The following is an 18,921-nucleotide window of genomic DNA, read 5'->3' as shown; positions in this document are numbered from 1 at the left end:
CTATAAAAATTTGGAAAATTTACCCCCCCTTCCATAATTGGTCTTTGTAATGATACTAAAGCGATTCTTGGTCTTTTCCCACACCAAACAAATTTTGTAAGAATATTGTTAAGTTTTTTATAAAATGACCCCTGAAAAAATATTGGAATCATACTCATTTGGTAACAAACCACAGGCAATATCATCATTTTAATTGTTTGAATTCTTCCCCACCAAGAAAGATGTAATGGATTCCATTGCTCACACATTTCTGTTATTTTTTCAATAAAAGTTTTTCATTCTCTTTGACTGTGTCTTCAATTGTATTTTTGATCATAATTCCTAAGTATTTTATTCCATCCTCTTTCCAAATAAATGAATATGGATCAAATAATCCTTTGGTACAATGAACATTAATTGGGAGGATTTCAGATTTATTCCAATTAATTTTATATCCAGAAAATGTACCGTATTTTTCTATTAAATTAAGCATACATGGAATAGTAGTTTCCGGTTCTTTTAAATATAATAATATATCATCTGCATATGCAGATAATTTAAATTCAAAACTGGTAAATGATATTCCCTTTATCTCCTTAGTTTTGTTTATTGCAATTAATAAAGGTTCCAGGACAATATCAAAAAGTAATGGAGACAAAGGGCATCCTTGTCTAACTCCCCTATGCAAGTTAAATCTATTTGATAAATTATTGTTAATATATAATCTTGCTCCAGGAGAGCTATACAATGTCTGAATCATTTTAATAAAACCGGATCCTATACCAAACCATTGTAAAGCTTGGTATATAAAATTCCATTCCACTCTATCAAAGGCTTTTTCTGCATCTAAAGATATTAAAAAAGCTGGATCATTTATATTTTTTGCTAAATTTAATGAGTGGAATGCTAATCTAGTATTATTTGAAGAATGTCTTTTAGCAATAAATCCTGTTTGATGTACATCAATAATGAAAGGAAGGGCTTTTGCCAATCTTAATGCTAATACTTTAGCCATTAATTTGTTATCCACATTCAATAATGAAATAGGCCTGTAATTTGATACAAGAGTAGGATCTTTGTTTGGTTTTGGTAAGACTATAATTATCGATTCTGCCATAGTACCAGAAATATTTTCATTCTTTATTTGATATTGATATAAATTTAACAGATGTGGTAATATAATATTTTGGAAAAATTTATAAAATTCAACAGTATACCCATCTCCACCTGGAGCGGATCCAACTCTAAGAGACTTCAATGCTGTTTCTAACTCTTTTAAAGATATAGGTTCTTCTAAACTTCCTTTTATATGATCTGGAATATTTGGTCCAATATATGAATTTAAAAAAGTTAATCCTTCTTGTTCTTTATTTTTATAAGAATTGGAAGTATATAATTCTTTATAAAAATCAAGAAATTGTGTTATAATATCTTTTGTGTTGGTATGTGTGTTACCTTGTGTATCTTTGATTGCAATAATCTTAGATTTTCTTTTCTTTACTTTAAGAAAATTTGCTAATAATTTCCCCGCTTTATTTGAATTTCCATAATATTGTACTTGTTTATTGAAAATGTCTTTTCTCACAATTTGAGAAGAAATCTCATTATATTTAACTTTTAATTTTAATATTTCTTGTAATGTTTTATTTTCCCATTTCTCAATTAATTTATTTTCTAATAATTTAATTTGTTTTCCTATTTCAAGAAATTGTTTTTTTTTTTGTTTATTTTTTTTTTTTTTTTTTTTTTTTTTGTACTTCCTAAATTAATTTTATTCTTCATTGTAAATGATACATAATATACAAATAATTCAATTTCAAATAACTTTTTTTTAAATTTTTCCTATTTTTTTTTTTTTTAAATTTTTATTTATAAATTTTCCATTCTTACAATATTTGGTTCATATATAATATTATCAATTATTACATATCAAAATTTTATCATTAATAATTCATATTATTTAAAATATAATATGATAAAGATTATACAATAACATATAGAATATAAATCCCTTTCCCTTTTTATATAATATGTTTCCATTAATTAATCAGTTCCCACCCCATTCATATATAATTTTTATCATTGTGCTAAGAAACTAATCATTAGAATAATTTGTCAATGGTTGCCAAATTTTCTTGAAATTAGGAAGATTTCCCTGTTGTAACGCTATTATTTTTTCCATTTTATAAATATGACAGACAGAATTCCACCAGAACGTATAATTTAATTTGGTATAATCTTTCCAATTTTGAGTGATTTGTTGCATGGCGACTCCTGTTAATATTAGTAATAGCTTATTATTGTTTGCTGAAATCGGACTCTTAGTTCTCATTGCAGTGCCAAATAATATAGTGTCATATGAGAGTCCTACATGATTTTCTAGTAACTTATTAATTTGGGGCCAAATTGAATTCCAAAATGCGTTTACACAGGGACAGAAAAAGATTAAATGATCTAACGTCCCAATTTCCAATTTACAATGCCAGCATCTATTAGATCTAGTACTATCTATTTTTTGCAGGTGCGTTGGGGTCCAGAACACTCTATGTAATAAAAACAACCATGTTTGATTCATAGATGCTGACCTTGTAGATCTTAATCTCCAGGACCAAAATCGTGGCCATTGAGATTCAGAAATTGTCTGACCAATCTCAATACTCCAAATATCCCTAAGACCTGTTTTCTTTTTTTTATTTAAAAATCCGTATATCAATTTGTACCATTTTGCGGCTTGGTGACCCAAAGAATCCGTCTGGAAACATAGAACCTGTAGACTATATTGATTATTTAGATTTTTCCAATCAGGGAACCCTTCCTGAATGGCCTGCTTCAATTGCATCCATTTAAAATATTGTGTTTTATTTAATCCAAATTTATTTTGCAATTGTGAAAAACTAAGCAGTGATCCTTCTGATATAACATCATTCAATGTTCTTATTCCTGCATTTATCCATTGTTTCCAGACGATTTTAATTCCGCCAATTCTGATCCTGGAGTTTATCCATATTGATTGATTTAGAGATTTAGCAATGGGTTCTGGTGATAGATTACTGATATATCTCAATGTTTTCCAAGTGTCAAATAAAATTCTGTGGTCTTTATATCTTTTAGGCATTGTTATAGTTATTAACTGTTCTGGATATAAAGGGAACAGGAGCCGCCATTCTAAATACAGCCAATCTGGTACATTTTCTAAAAGGTCTGGGAGGATCCAATACATACCCTGTCTTAAGATATAGGCTTGATGATACCTGTAAAAATTTGGAAAATTTACCCCCCCTTCCACAATTGGTCTTTGTAATGATACTAATGCGATTCTTGGTCTTTTCCCACACCAAACAAATTTTGTAAGAACATTGTTAAGTTTTTTATAAAATGACCCCTGAAAAAATATTGGAATCATACTCAATTGGTAACAAACTACAGGTAATATCATCATTTTAATTGTTTGAATTCTTCCCCACCAAGAAAGATGTAATGGATTCCATTGCTCACACATTTCTGTTATTTTTTTCAATAAAAGTTTTTCATTCTCTTTGAGTGTGTCTTCAATTGTATTTTTGATCATAATTCCTAAGTATTTTATACCATCATCTTTCCAAATAAATGAATATGGTTCAAATAATCCTTTGGTACAATGAACATTTATTGGGAGAATTTCTGATTTATTCCAATTAATTTTATATCCAGAAAAAGTACCATATTTTTCTATTAAATTAAGCATACATGGAATAGTAGTTTCCGGTTCTCTTAAATATAGTAATATATCATCTGCATATGCAGATAATTTAAATTCAAAACTGGTAAATGATATTCCCTTTATCTCCTTAGTTTTGTTTATTGCAATTAATAAAGGTTCTAGGACAATATCAAAAAGTAAAGGAGACAGAGGGCATCCTTGTCTAACTCCCCTATGCAAGTTAAATCTATTTGATAAATTATTGTTAATATATAATCTTGCTCCAGGAGAGCTATACAATGTCTGAATCATTTTAATAAAACCGGATCCTATACCAAACCATTGTAAAGCTTGGTATATAAAATTCCATTCCACTCTGTCAAAGGCTTTTTCTGCATCTAAAGATATTAAAAAAACTGGATCATTTATATTTTTTGCTAAATTTAATGAGTGGAATGCTAATCTAGTATTATTTGATGAATGTCTTTTAGCAATAAATCCTGTTTGATGTACATCAATAATGAAAGGGAGAGCTTTTGCCAATCTTAATGCTAATACTTTTGCCATTAATTTGTTATCCACATTCAATAATGAAATAGGCCTGTAGTTTGAAACCAGAGTAGGATCTTTGTTTGGTTTTGGTAAGACTATAATTATCGATTCTGCCATAGTACCAGAAATGTTTTCATTCTTTATTTGATATTGATACAAATTTAACAGATGTGGTAATATGATATTTTGAAAAAATTTATAAAATTCAACAGTATACCCATCTCCACCTGGAGCGGATCCAACTCTAAGAGATTTCAGTGCTGTTTCTAATTCTTTTAAAGATATAGGTTCTTCTAAACTTCCTTTTATATGATCTGGAATATTTGGTCCAATATATGAATTTAAAAAAGTTAATCCGTCTTGTTCTTTATTTTTATAAGAATTGGAAGTATATAATTCTTTGTAAAAATCAAGAAATTGTGTTATAATATCTTTTGTGTTGGTATGTGTGTTACCTTGTGTATCTTTAATTGCAATAATCTTAGATTTTCTTTTCTTTGCTTTTAGAAAGTTTGCTAATAATTTCCCCGCTTTATTTGAATTTCCATAATATTGTACTTGTTTGTTGAAAATGTCTTTCCTCACAATTTGAGAAGAAATCTCATTATATTTAACTTTTAATTTTAATAATTCTTGTAATGTATTATTTTCCCATTTTTCAATTAATTTATTTTCTAATAATTTAATTTGCTTTCCCATCTCAAAAAATTGTTTTTTTTTTTGTTTGTTAATAAATGTTGAATATGATATAATATTTCCTCTCATAGTTGCTTTAAAAGCATCCCATAAGATCTCAGCATTAATATCATCTGATTCATTAAATTGAAAATATTCTTGCATTTTTATTTTAAAATCTTCAAGAAATTTTGAATCCGCTAGTAAATCATTATTAAATCTCCATATTGAATCAAAGTTTTCAACATCATAATTTTGAAGGTTAATCCACACACCAGCATGATCTGAAATTATAATGGGATCAATTGTTGCTTTTAGTACACGCTGCGCTATATTATTAGAAACAAATATATAATCAATTCGTGAAAAAGATTTATGGACCTGAGAACAAAAAGAAAATTCCTGATCATTAAAATGAAGAATTCGCCATATATCTACTAAATCACAAGATAGAATCAAATTATCTAAACCTAATGATTTTATAACTTTACTTGGTTTTTTATCCAATATCGGATCCATTACAGCATTGAAATCCCCTGCTACTATTAAATTAGATGTAGCCAGTGGTAAAAGTAATTGTTGAATTTGTTTAAAAAACTCCATTTGATTCGTATTAGGAGCATATAAATTGAATAAATTCAGGGTTGTATTTCCCAGAACCATTTCGATATGTACCCATCTTCCTAAGGGATCATAATTAATTAATTTAAAATCTGCATTACATTTTTTGTTTATTAGAACTGCCACTCCAGCTTTTTTCTTTAAAGCCGGTGCAAATAAACATTTAGAAATCCAACCTCCAGATAATTTTTTTGATTCAATTTCTGAAAGATGGGTCTCTTGAATGAAGTAAATGTCCGCATTTTGATTTTTAAGGAACGATAATAATTTCTTCTTCTTAATAGGATGATTTAAACCATTGACATTCAGGGAATACATTTTTATATCCATCTAATTAATAATTATGTTGTGACCAATATTCTATAATGATTTACAAGATTAGTTCCTAGCACATTCAATAAAAATTTATCTCCTATCCCACCCAATATTTTCCCTCCCTCCCCACCCATTATCATATTCTGATTTGGAACACGCATTGGTCATGCAAAACCTAAATCTCCATCCCCAGGCAACTAATAATTCATTATATTATTTAAAAACATATTTCTAAATTCAATATATTCTTTATACTTCCACCCTTATATAATTGTATATTATGTCCATTTAATCTATAAAATTTTATAAATTTACTGAGAATTATATATATTTGATTCATAAAATTAAATTCAATATCATGCATACATGTAATATAATACTCTGAATAAATAAACATATTACAAATATAGCTCTTATTCTCTATATATCTGTTATTCATCATGTAAATTAAATATATCCATTTTTATATAAATATTAATATTAATAATAATGCATTTCAATCATTTTCTTAGATCATCTTCATAATAAGTTAATTTGAATGAATAATTGAATAAAATATACATTTTATATCAATAAATAAGTTGTATAATTCATTTTTTTTAAATTATCTACCAATCAATTACTTAATTTCTTATTTTTCATAATAAGTTAATATGACTGAATAATTGAATTAAATAAAAATCTTATAGTAAACATCTATTTTATTAATTAATCCTGTCAATAATCAAATTATTTTCATTGTATATATTTCATAAAATTATAATTTTCTTACCCAGAATTAAAATATTGTTTTTATAATAAATTAATATATTTCATTTTTATATCTTATTCTCAATATAGCAATAATAAATTTTCCTTTCAATATTTTTAATGATAATTTCATTGTAAATCATTTCATTATTCATTAATCATAATAAGTTAATATGCTATATAATTGAATAAATTCTCTATTTTGATTAAAATATGTATTTTATATAAATTTTTAAATAAATTATTTATTTATTTATATTTTAACAATTAAAAAAAATTTTTTTTTTTTTTTTTTTTATTAGTAATATTACTGATTGTGGATGCTAATATTTTATTAATAATTAATTTAATAAAATAATATTATATTATTGCATCCACTATATCAATAAATTATATTTCCAGTTAGTAACATTTCTTATATCTTAATTTTTTTTTTTTTAATAATCTTCTTTATTTTCCCTTTTTTCCAACTTCTTTCTTCTTTCTTCTTTCTTCTTTCTTCTTTCTTCAGCTGAATTATTCTGTTTTTTATGTAAACATAGGTTCTTTTTGTGTCAAAAATTCTTTCAGTTTTGCAGGGTCTTGAAAATATATGGATTTATTTCCACTGGATACTCTCATAGTGGATGGATAATATATTCCATATATGTATCCTTTTTCTTTCAGCTGCTGTCTGTATGTGAGGAATTGTTTTCTTATGTTTGCTGTATATTTAGCAAAATCCGGTACTAAAATCAGTTTTGATCCTTTATAATTCAAGTTTTTATTTGCTTTTGCCATTTTTAATATTTCTTGAGCTTGTTGATACCTTAACACCTTGAATATCAAAGGTCTTGGAGCAGCCTGGTTTACTGGCTTTCTTGTGGGGATTCTGTGGGCTCTTTCAATTTCTTTTTTTTTTTTCCATTATATTTTTATTTTCAAATTTCATAAAAAGTGTACAGAATAATAAAATACATTTGATACATGCATAGTATCACTTTTATATCTAACACAATGTATGTCTGAATTTGATTTTCCCCTTCCCCCTCCCCCCACCCCTTCACCACTTTAATATAATATTTTCAAATTTTATAAAAGTATATAACATAATAGAATACAATTAATAATTATTCAATAACATATTTATATCTAAAACAATATATTCTAGATAAATTTTATTCATTTTCCCTCCCCCCACCCTTCTATTATCCCTTAATCATTTGTTACATTTTGTATCATATATTATAATATATTATATATAAATTGTTTTCCTTACCCCCCCTATATGTGTGTCATAAGAAAATCTCTAAAAGAAGAAAGGAAGAAAAAGTATTCTATTATTTAATCATTACAGAATTTTGTCAATGGCCCCCATATTTTTATAAATTTATTATATGTTCCCTTTTGTATTGATATTGATCTTTCCATTTTAAAAACATGGCATATTGTATTCCACCAAAATGTGTAGTTTAGGTTGTTGTAATTTTTCCAATTGTTAGTTATATGTTGAATGGCAACCCCTGTCATAATTAATAAAAGTTTATTATTTTCTGGTGAAATTTGACTTTTTTTTCTCATCATTGTTCCAAATAAAATTGTATCATATGATATTGCAATATGATTTTCCATTAATTTATTAATTTGTGGCCAAATTGAATTCCAAAATATTTTAATATAAGGACAGTAGTATAATAAATGATCTAATGTCCCTGGTTCTAGATTACAGTGCCAGCATCTATTAGATTTAGAACTGTCTAGTTTTTGTAAACGAGTAGGGGTCCAAAAAGCTCTATGTAATAAAAAGAACCATGTTTGTCTCATAGATGCTGACACTGTACATCCCATTCTCCAAGACCAAATCAGTGGCCATTGAGATGCATTAATTTGATGTCCAATCTCAATGCTCCAAATGTCTCTTAGACCATTTTTTGGTTTTTTATTCAAATATCCAGATATTAATTTATACCACAGTGCGGCTTGATGTCCCAGGAAGTCTGTTTTAAAGCATAAGAATTTTAAACTATATTGATTGTTTAATGATTTCCATTCAGGGAACCCAACCTGAATGGCCTGCTTCAATTGCAACCATTTAAAACTTTGTGTTTTATTAAGACCAAATCTATGTTGCAATTGTGAAAAATCCAGCAGTTTACCTTCTGAAATAATATCATCTAGAGATCTAATTCCTGCAATAATCCAGTTCTTCCAAAGGATTTGGGCTCCGCCTATTTTGATCTTGGAGTTTATCCATATGGATTGATTAGTTGATTTATATATTGGGATGGGTGTTAATTTATCTATAAATCTCAATGTTTTCCAAGTATCCATTATTATTTTATTTTCTCTGTATCTTTTAGGTATATTAATACTTGGTAAATGAACTAAATTTAGGGGAAACATAAGGCGCCATTCCAAATATAACCAATCTGGTGCATTATCTATAAGTTCTGGGAGGATCCAATACATACCCTGACGTAAAATATAGGCTTGATGGTACCTATAGAAATTTGGAAAATTTACCCCTCCCTCCTTAATTGATTTTTGTAAGGTTACTAAAGCTATTCTAGGTGTTTTACCAAGCCAAAGAAATTTTGTTAAAATTCTATTAAGCTTCTTATAAAAGGACCCCTGAAAATAAATAGGTATCATACTCATTTGGTAGCAAACCACAGGCAACATCATCATTTTAATAGTTTGAACTCTGCCCCACCAAGATATATGTAATGGGTTCCATTGTTCACATAACTCCATTACTTTTTTTAATACATATTTTTCATTTTCTTTTACAGTATCTTCAATTGTTTTTTTAACTTGAATGCCTAGATATTTAAATCCTTCTTCTTTCCATATGAATGGAAAAATATCAAATAATCCTTTTACACAGTAAACATTCAAGGGTATAATTTCAGATTTATTCCAATTAATTTTATAACCTGAAAATTTGCCAAACTTATCAATTAATTCCAATAAAGAAGATAAGGTAGACTCTGGATTTCTCAAATAAAGCAAAATATCATCAGCATAAGCCGAAATTTTATATTCCATATCTGAATATGGAATTCCTTGTATCTCCCTCGTTTGCTGTATTGCTAACAATAAGGGTTCTAATACAACATCAAATAACAAAGGAGATAAAGGACAACCTTGTCTAACTCCCCTCTGCAATTGAAAACCATCAGATATCTTATTGTTAATATTTAATCTTGCAATCGGGAAGCTATACAATGTTTTTACCATTTGTATAAATCCAGAACCTATACCAAACCATTCTAAAGCCTGATACATAAAATTCCATTCTACCCTATCAAATGCTTTCTCGGCATCTAATGAAACTGTAAATGCCGGTTCATCCATTTTTTTTGATAAGTTTAGCATGTGAAATAATAGTCTAGAGTTATTGGAGGAATGTCTTTTAGCAACGAAACCCGTTTGATGCATATCTATAATATGTGGGAGAGCTTTGGCTAATCTCAAAGCCAAAATTTTCGCCAAAAGTTTATTATCAACGTTTATCAAAGATATAGGCCTGTAGTTCGAAACCAAAGTAGGATCTTTATTTGGCTTAGGCAAAACAATTATTATTGATTCAGCCATAGTACCTTTTATGTTACCTTTTATAAGTTGTGTCTGATATAATTTTAATAAATGTGGGGAGAGGATATTTTGAAATGTTTTATAAAATTCTACTGTGTAACCATCACCACCTGGAGCGGATCCAACTCTAAGAGATCTCAATGCTGTTTCTAATTCTTTTAATGATATAGGTTCTTCTAAACTTCGTTTTATATGATCAGGAATCTTAGGTCCATTTATTAAATCTAAAAATTTTTTTCCATCTTTTTGTTTCTCCAAATAAGGTTCGGAAGAATATAGATCTTTATAAAAATTTAAAAATTGTTTTAATATTATATTTGTTTGATTTGTTATTATACCATTATCATCTTTTATTCCATTAATATTAGTTCTCCTTTTTTTTGCCTTAAGATAATTTGCTAATAATTTTCCCGCCTTATTAGAATTTCCATAATACACCGCTTGTTTGGAAAACAAATCTTTTCTTATCATTTTTGAAGTTAATTCATTATATTTACCTTTTACTTTCAAAAGAGCTTGCAAAACTTCATATTCCCATTTACTTATCAATTTAGCTTCTAATATTTTTATTTCTTTTTCTAATTCTATATATTGTTTTTTAATTTGTTTCCTAATAAAAGCTGAATATGATATGATATTACCCCTCATAGTTGCTTTAAATGCATCCCATACATTCTCTATAGATGTATCTTCCACTAAATTTATTTGAAAAAATTCATTAATTTGTGTTTTAAAATTTTCCAAAAATTTGTCATCCACAAGCAATGTATTATCAAATCTCCAAAGAGGTCTATTATTTTCTAATTGATCTAATTGTAATTCTATCCATATTCCCGCATGATCCGAAATGATAATAGGATCAATGGAGGCTTTAATCACTTGTTGCACTTTATTTGTTGAAACAAAAATATAATCTATTCTTGAAAATGATTTATGAACCTGTGAACAAAATGAAAACTCCTGATCATTAAAATGAAGAATACGCCATATATCTTTCAAATCACATGATCGAACTAAATTATCTAGACCTAAAGATTTAATATTTTTACCTGGTTTTTTATCCAATAATGGATCCATTACAGCATTAAAATCTCCAGCCACCACTAAATTAGAGGCAGCCAGTGGTAATAACATATTTTGTAGCTTTTTGAAAAATTCTGATTGATTCGAATTAGGGGCATATATATTAAATAACGTCAGGGTATCATTTCCCATACCTATATCGATTTGTATCCATCTTCCATGTGGATCTGAATTTTTTACCTTTATATTGGCCATACATTTTTTATTTATAAGGATTGCAACCCCTGCTTTTTTACCCACTGCTGGAGCAAAAAAACATTCTTTTATCCATCCACCTGATAATTTCTGTGATTCCTTCATATTGAGATGGGTCTCTTGCAGACAGTAAATATCTGCATTTTGTTTTTTTTAAAAATGTTAATATTTTTTTCCTTTTAATTACGTGATTTAGGCCATTGACATTAATAGAATATATTTTAAAAGACATTATATATTTTAATACTTTTCATTATCTTATTCTTCCTCTCCTCTTTCATATTTAATATCCAAAAAATTTTCTTCACGACACACATATTTAACCCTAATGTATCTCCCTTAATTATTATAATAAATATTCTCCTTATCCCTCCCTTTCCCACCCAATACATTGGCTGCTTAAGGATACACATTTGAACTGTAATCCTAACATTCTCCCCATTCCAGGCAATCAATATTCAATTGTTTAAACAAATTTCCCTTCTATCTATCTATATTGATCTTTTATATTTATTTAATCATTTTCCATAACATTTTATTAATGTATCATTTTACATTTAACAATATGTTAATTTGTATTTCCTTAGTATTATGATTTCAACATATAATTATTTTAAACATATATGCAGTGTATTATTTAATAATTTTCCTATATTCTGTTCTTTCTTTCATATAATTTTTATTGTCTTTTCTTTGTATTGTTTTCCTCCATTTCTTCAAATATTTTGACATGTTATATTTTCTGATTTTTCATAGAGTCTTCAAAACCATCTTAATATATTATGTTAATATATCATAGGTTCTGGTTTAGAGAGAAACTCTTTTAGTTTTTCAGGATCCTCAAAATATAAGGACTTGTCACCCGATGACACTCTCATTTTCGCCGGGTAGTATAGACCATATTTAAATCCTTTTTCTTTGAGTAGAGGTCTCATGTCTAGTAGTTTTTTCCTTTTAGTTGCTGTATTTTTGGCGAAGTCTGGTAAAAACCATAATCTTGATCCTTTATAATTCAAGTTTTTATCTTTTTTTGCCGCATTTAGTATCTCTAGTGCTTGTTGGTATCTCAACATTTTGAAAATGATTGGTTTTGGTCTGTTTTTATTTTCTAGATTTTTTGTTGGGATTCTATGCGCCCTTTCAATTTCAATTGGTTGTTTCAAGTCTAATTGTAGAATTTTTGGAATTAAATTTTCAAGGAAAAGGATAGTATTTTTTCCCTCTAGATTTTCTTGTATTCCAAAGAGTTTGATGTTCTTTCTTCTTCCTCTATTTTCGTAATCCTCCAGTTGGTCTTTTAATTTATTTAATTCCAGGTTGTCGTTTTTACATCTTTTTGATTCACATTCTATAGTTTCCATTTTTGATTCTAGTTCAGTTGTTCTTTTGTTGTTAACTTCCATTTGTCTATGTATATTTAAAATTTCTTCTTTCATTTCAGACATATTAGTTATAGTTTCTTTAAGCATTTGTTTGATTTGTTTTAATTCTTCCATGACTTCAGCTTTGCTTAATGTGTCTGATTCTTCGATAGGAAGTGGTATTTTGCTTGGTGTTATTTGTTCTTGTTTCTGTCTTTTTGCAGATGTACCAACCTCATTTTTGTTTTGTCTGGTACTTGTCATGTTGTTGTTTTCTTTTTCTTGGTTATTCTTCTTTCTTAAATTTAATCTCTTAGGTTTAGGTTGGGTGTTCTTAAGTTTTTAATTTCTTTTTTTCTAGGATTTAGTTCTATCTTTTGAAGTAGATTTTTTTTTTTTTTTTTTATATTTCTTCTCCCTTAAGCCCCTTCACTATCTCAATGAGAAGGGAAACACTCAGTCTGATAATTTTTCCTTCTCTTAGATCTCTCTGAGACTAGTTAGGTCTTTCATAGATTTAATTCATTATATCCTGAAGTCACTCTCCCTTAATGACACTCCGCTTCAGCGCTGATCAAATAAAATATTTTTGGTGGTCCTTTCTTCTAGCTCTCCTCTCACGAGCCCAATCGCAGCCCCGACTGAGGAAAGCAACACCTTTTCCAATTATTTTCTTATTTTGGCAATTTTGAAGCAACTGTATTCTATTTATTCACAGCGTCTCTCAATTTCCTCAATATCTTGTTGCTTCAGTCTTAAAAAGTTCCATTAATCCTTTTCTCTGTCTCTTCTCTCATAAGCCCAATCGCAGCTTTGTCAGAGGAAAGGGACATTCAATTAAGTACTTCTTTATTCTAGCAAGCTGATATTTATTTGTTTACATCACTTCGGTATTTAATTACTGAGAGAAAGTGCCGATATTCTTCTTCCTCAGTTACTCAGTCTCCCTTCCATCAATGTCAAAGGAGGATAATTTTCAATTCTATATTTTCTTTTCTGCCTTCAGACTTTTACTTCTTTTTTTTTTTTTTTTTTTTATCACAAAAAGAAGTCAGTAATTAATCGATCTCCTTATCTCCAGGCTCTTTCAATTTCTAACGGCCATTTTGAATTGAGCTGAAGCAGTTTAGGTAAAAGATTTTCCAAGAATTGTACAGGATCTCCCCCTTCAATATTTTCAGCCAGCCCCAAAATTCTGATGTTCTTTCTTTTTCCTCGGTTTTCCATGTCCACCAATTGATTTTTTAAAGCTGCTACTTCTTTTTTATCTTTGTCATATTCTTGTGTGAAGGATTCAAATTTCTCCATTTTTTCTTCCATCACTGTCATTCTCAGTCTTTCCGTTTGGATCTCTTGTTTCATGTTAAGAAGTTCTTCTTTAACTTCAGATATTTTATTGGCATTTTCAGTCAGCATCAGTTTTATTTTGAACAGTTCAGTCATTATATCAGACTTTTCAGTGAGTTCTTCAGTCTCCATCGGGAACGGCACACTCGATGGTGACAGGGGAGTTACTTTTGTTCTTTTTGCTGATATACCCGATGTTGAAGGTTTTTCAGTTTTCCCCTGCTTCATACTTGCCATTTCCGACGTTGTTTTATGTATTTTTAATAGCGATTTGAGAAAGTAGAAGTTTTATTTTTATTCCGTTTGTTGCCTGGATACGGGAGCGCTGCGGTTAGGCTGCCATATCGTGCGCGCTCCAAGCCACGCCCCAATTAGGGATATCTTGAAAACCCAACTGGCTGGGGGTCCCCCCAGATTTGCATGCCTGCCACCTCTATTATATGCAAATTTTCCTCATGCATATTAATTAGGGATATCTTGAAAACCCAACTGGCTGGGGGTCCCCCAGGACAGGTTTAAGTATCATTGTACTATGCCATACTTTGTATTGTTTGAATATTTTTACTGCTGCAATTTTCTGTTGCTTATGTTTGACTTATTCTTGCTATACACCGCCTTGAGTGAATCCCTTTACAAAGGCGGTAAATAAATCCTAAAAAGGATATTGTAAATTTACACCTGTTCCTGCCATAATTAATGCTTCCATTATTCCAGCTATGCTTAACACGTCTGCCTAAATAGTAGTACTGACCAGAACTTGAGCACTCGGGTTCCATCATAGAATAAACTTCTACCGCACGGACTCAGGGGTCTTAAATGGAGATAATAACTTTTTGTATTCTGCAATACCACAAGCAGTTCAGAGTGGTTTACAGAGGAAGAGCCTGTACATATACAGCGATGTTACAGAAAATATTGTCAAGTACATTGGTAACAAATTTCAATTACATTAGTAAGCCGAGAGAGGTTAGGTATAACCAGAAATATGTCAGAGATACAGCAGGTATTTCAGTGATATAACAAGGTGGGAAAGAGTCAGAGAAATTTATCAGAGGTAGGTTTTGATTGATTTCCTGAAGGCTTGGTAGGAGGGTGTGTTAGAAATGAGGGTGGTTAGGCATTTATTCCATTTTCCAGCTTGGAACGACATTGTTCTATCAAGGAATCTCTTGTAGACACAGCCCTTCGGGGAGGGGAAGGCAAACAGAAAGGCACTACGTGTGCAAGTGGTGCCTGGAAACATGAAATGGCCCGACAGGTAAATTGGGGTTGAACCCGTTAAAGTTTTGAAGCAAAGGCAGGCAAACTTGAAGATGACCCTTGCCTCCATTGGCAACCAGTGAAGTTTTCTGTAGATGTGCAGTTATAGAGTTGCCCCCTGTTGCATATCTTTTTCCATCTTCCTTAACTCTCGCAATCCATAAGTCATGCCTTGAGTTGCCACTATTGTGAGGACTGGGCCTTCTTCCCCTCTAGGCCAGTGAATGCTGCTTCTGCAGCCTCTTTGGTTAATGTAGGCAACAAAAGACCTGACTTGGGGAATCAGACCCAGGTTCTCTGCATGGCAGCAGAGCACTATAGATCTTTACCAGTATAACAATTAAGGACATGCTGTTTATAAATCACATGTGTTAAACTATACTGCACAGGTTTAAATATGTATGTATGACCTCTGAATCAACTTGCATTATAACGTGAGAACATGGGGAACCATCACCACATCATCAGTGTTCCCAAGTACACCACCATTTAATATTAAATCTACGGTTCTTGGTGATCTTGCATCCCCCCTCTCCCCCAGTCACTCTCCCGGTGCTAATTATTTCTCCCATGTGATTGGTGTTACATTTCGCAAACTTTAAAAATCTGGTTTTCGCCATTGCTTTCTCAGGAAGACTAGCCAACGTGAGAGTGACTGGGAGAATGCAAGACTACCAAGGCTGAAAACTTTTTAAGATAAGTGTGGTGCAGTGGTTAAAGCTACAGCCTCAGCACCCTGAGCAAATCACTTAATGCTCCCATTGCTCCAGGTACATTAGCTAGATTGTGAGCCCACCAGGACAGACAGGGAAAAATGCTTGCGTACCTGAATAAATTCATGTAAACCATTCTGAGCTCTCCTGGGAAAACAGCATAGAAAATTGAATGAATGAATGGATAAATAAATAAGCAAGCTTTTGAACTTTAGATTCAATATTACATGGTGGCGTACATAGTAGCATTGATGATGCAGTGATAGTTCATGGGTCTGAGCACATCTACCCTACATTATATAAAATTTGAAAGAGATATATATATTGAAACCTGTGCAGTATAATAGTGAACTATTGATCTTTATGCTGAGCAACTCGGAAACAATCCTGGTGACTCACTGAACATTAAGCCTCTGTCTGTCCATCGTACAATGAATGATAGCACTGACTGTAGAGTGTACGTCACCAAGCAGCGGTCTTGGAGAGCTGTTTTCAAATGCTATTTTTGGTTATATAGGCTGGCTGAAAATTGCCTTCTCTCTTTCCTGGCTAAACGTTTGTGCAAATCAACAGTGTACAGTGGTACCTTGGATTATGAGCATAATCCGTTCCAGGAGCATGCTCGTAATCCAAAATGCTCGTTTATCAAAGCGAGTTTCCCCATAGGAAATAATGGAAACTCGCTTTGATGCGTTCCCCCCCCCTCCCCCGAGAATCGGCATTGCTCCCCTCGAAGGCCCCCCCTGCGATCAGGCACCCCCCCGACACAATCCGACATCCCCTCCGACACAATTGGGCACCCCCCCGCCGCTTCTTACCCTCATCTGGGCACTCTTGAAGATCAGCATACTCGTCTGCTGGGCCTTGAGCATCTGAGCATGCTCAAGGCCCAGCAGACGAGTAGGCTGATCTTCAAGAGTTCCCAGATGAGGGTAAGAAGTCGGATCGTGTCGGGGGGGGGGGGGGGAGAGGGGTGCCCAATCGTGTCGGTGGGGGTGCCGGTTCGAGGCGGGTGGGGGTGCCGGATTGCAGGGGGGAGGGGGTGATCGTAAATCGAGCCATGCTCGGTTTCCGAGGTACCGATTTTGCTAATGTTTTGCTCATCCTGCAAAACACTCGCAAACCGGTGCACTCATAAACCAAGGTACCACTGTATATACATTTCTGAGGAGATCACTCAGCTTTGTGTTCTCAAAACTTTTCACAGAAAAAAGTGCCTGTAGCATAGGCAGCTGCAGGTCAAATAACTTGTATCTAAACTAAACTACTTATATTTAAACTACTGTTCTTAATTTGCTGTATAGACCCTATATCTAAACTGCTGCACAGTCTCGTATGTCCAAGTATTTAAATCTACTGTATAATCTTATATGTCCAATTCACTCCATTGCGAATGTTTACTTGTAAACTGTTCTGAGCTACTGGGAGGACGGGATAAAAATCTAAATAAAAATCTAAAATAAATAAAAGTACCAATGAGAATTGGTGCACAGTTTATGGGTAAAGGTAACCCACAGGCTTTCTACTGTCCACATGTTTTAAATTTGCTCCCCTTAAATGCCATGCTGTGTCCTTTTGCTCTGGGGCCTAACTTTAGAATTTCAAAACCAGACCATTTTCTAATAAATTGTCCTAGTGTGTATGGTATGTTTAAAACTTCCCCCCTCTTTTTCTATCTACAGTGTGATTGGGTGAACAGTTATCACCAGAAATGCCAGGAAGTTGTCGGGTCAGAGCTGGAGAAGCAAGGAAGGCTAGAAGCCCTTCAGTGGCTCATCAGGGAAACACAGCCAGTTTCCAATGCACAGTAATACTCTTTCTAGCTATGATGAGATATCTAAAATATATTTTTCTGATCCCAAATGTGCTTGACATGAGAATCAGAAGTTGGCATTATTTTACCAATGAGAGGAAGAAGAAATGACAGCTGCCTGTAATTGGGGTTTAGGATGAAGACAACCTTGTAATGGACAGAACTCTTGGGGTGATAGTTTGCTCTCAAGCAGGGGGTGTTCTACGCTTTTATCACTGGGTTCGTGCAAACTGTATTTCTGATGAATGGATGCGTTATGCTTACCGAGTAAATGTTTCAAAAGCTGACTTTACCTGATCTTTTGTCCGAGTACTCTGTGTTCACTCCATAAGACAGTTCAGTGCTTTTATCTGATAGAAGTGCTGCTTGAATTCTTTTGGCATCTACGATATGAGGATGCCAATCTCTAGTATTGATGCTCAAGCTTGCAGGCTTTTTTTTAATGGACCCTTGTGAAAGATAAAGATTGGTGCCTACAGGTGACATTATTCAGAAACCTTTAACAAAACTGCCTCATTTTGTAATTTGAACAGGGTTCTCCGATAAAGAAAATGGTCTATGAGATAATAGCACCTTGTCCAGATGAGATTCATTCCAGGACACTACCATGAAATATCACTTTCCCACCTCATTAAACACTAAGAATTCATAACTGGCTCATTGGCAGTAGAAGGCTGACATGAAATCAGTCTTTGTGGCTGCAAAATGTAACATTGGGGGGGGGGGGAGGTTTAATAACTTGGGCAATGATGGATTTCTGACTTTCACTTTTCAACAAAAAATAAGATGAGTTTAATTGACAGTAAAATTCACTTACTGTGGGATGCACGCATTATTTTTTTCCCCTCATTTCATCACGGTGCAACTAAGGTATTAAGACTCAATCTGTTCTGTAACCATACAATGGGAAATGGTTTCTTGGGTTAGGGTAACACTTAAGAATATAAGAATTGTTGCTACTGGGTCAGACCAGTGGTCCATCGTGCCTAGCAGTCCGCTCCC

The 18,921-nt window shown here is 31.7% G+C and overlaps 1 protein-coding gene across 11 annotated transcripts in view; it reads left to right on the top strand.

Moving 5' to 3' along the window:
- The window catches only part of XPNPEP1 (X-prolyl aminopeptidase 1), a 140,299-nt gene extending 122,083 nt beyond the window's left edge, over positions 1 to 18,216 (top strand). For all 11 annotated transcript variants that reach the window (XM_033942158.1, XM_033942159.1, XM_033942152.1 and 8 more), the window contains one exon: positions 17,789 to 18,216. In XM_033942158.1, the coding sequence (XP_033798049.1) occupies positions 17,789 to 17,917 (129 nt within the window). In that variant the 3' untranslated portion in view covers positions 17,918 to 18,216. The remainder of the gene's footprint in view (positions 1 to 17,788) is intronic.
- Positions 18,217 to 18,921: the final 705 nt, after the last annotated feature.

Source organism: Geotrypetes seraphini, chromosome 4 (assembly GCF_902459505.1).
Source record: "Geotrypetes seraphini chromosome 4, aGeoSer1.1, whole genome shotgun sequence".
In the NCBI taxonomy this organism is placed as follows: domain Eukaryota; kingdom Metazoa; phylum Chordata; class Amphibia; order Gymnophiona; family Dermophiidae; genus Geotrypetes; species Geotrypetes seraphini.
Note: the sequence above shows the minus strand (reverse complement) of the source record. Positions and strands in the feature narration are given on the sequence as shown.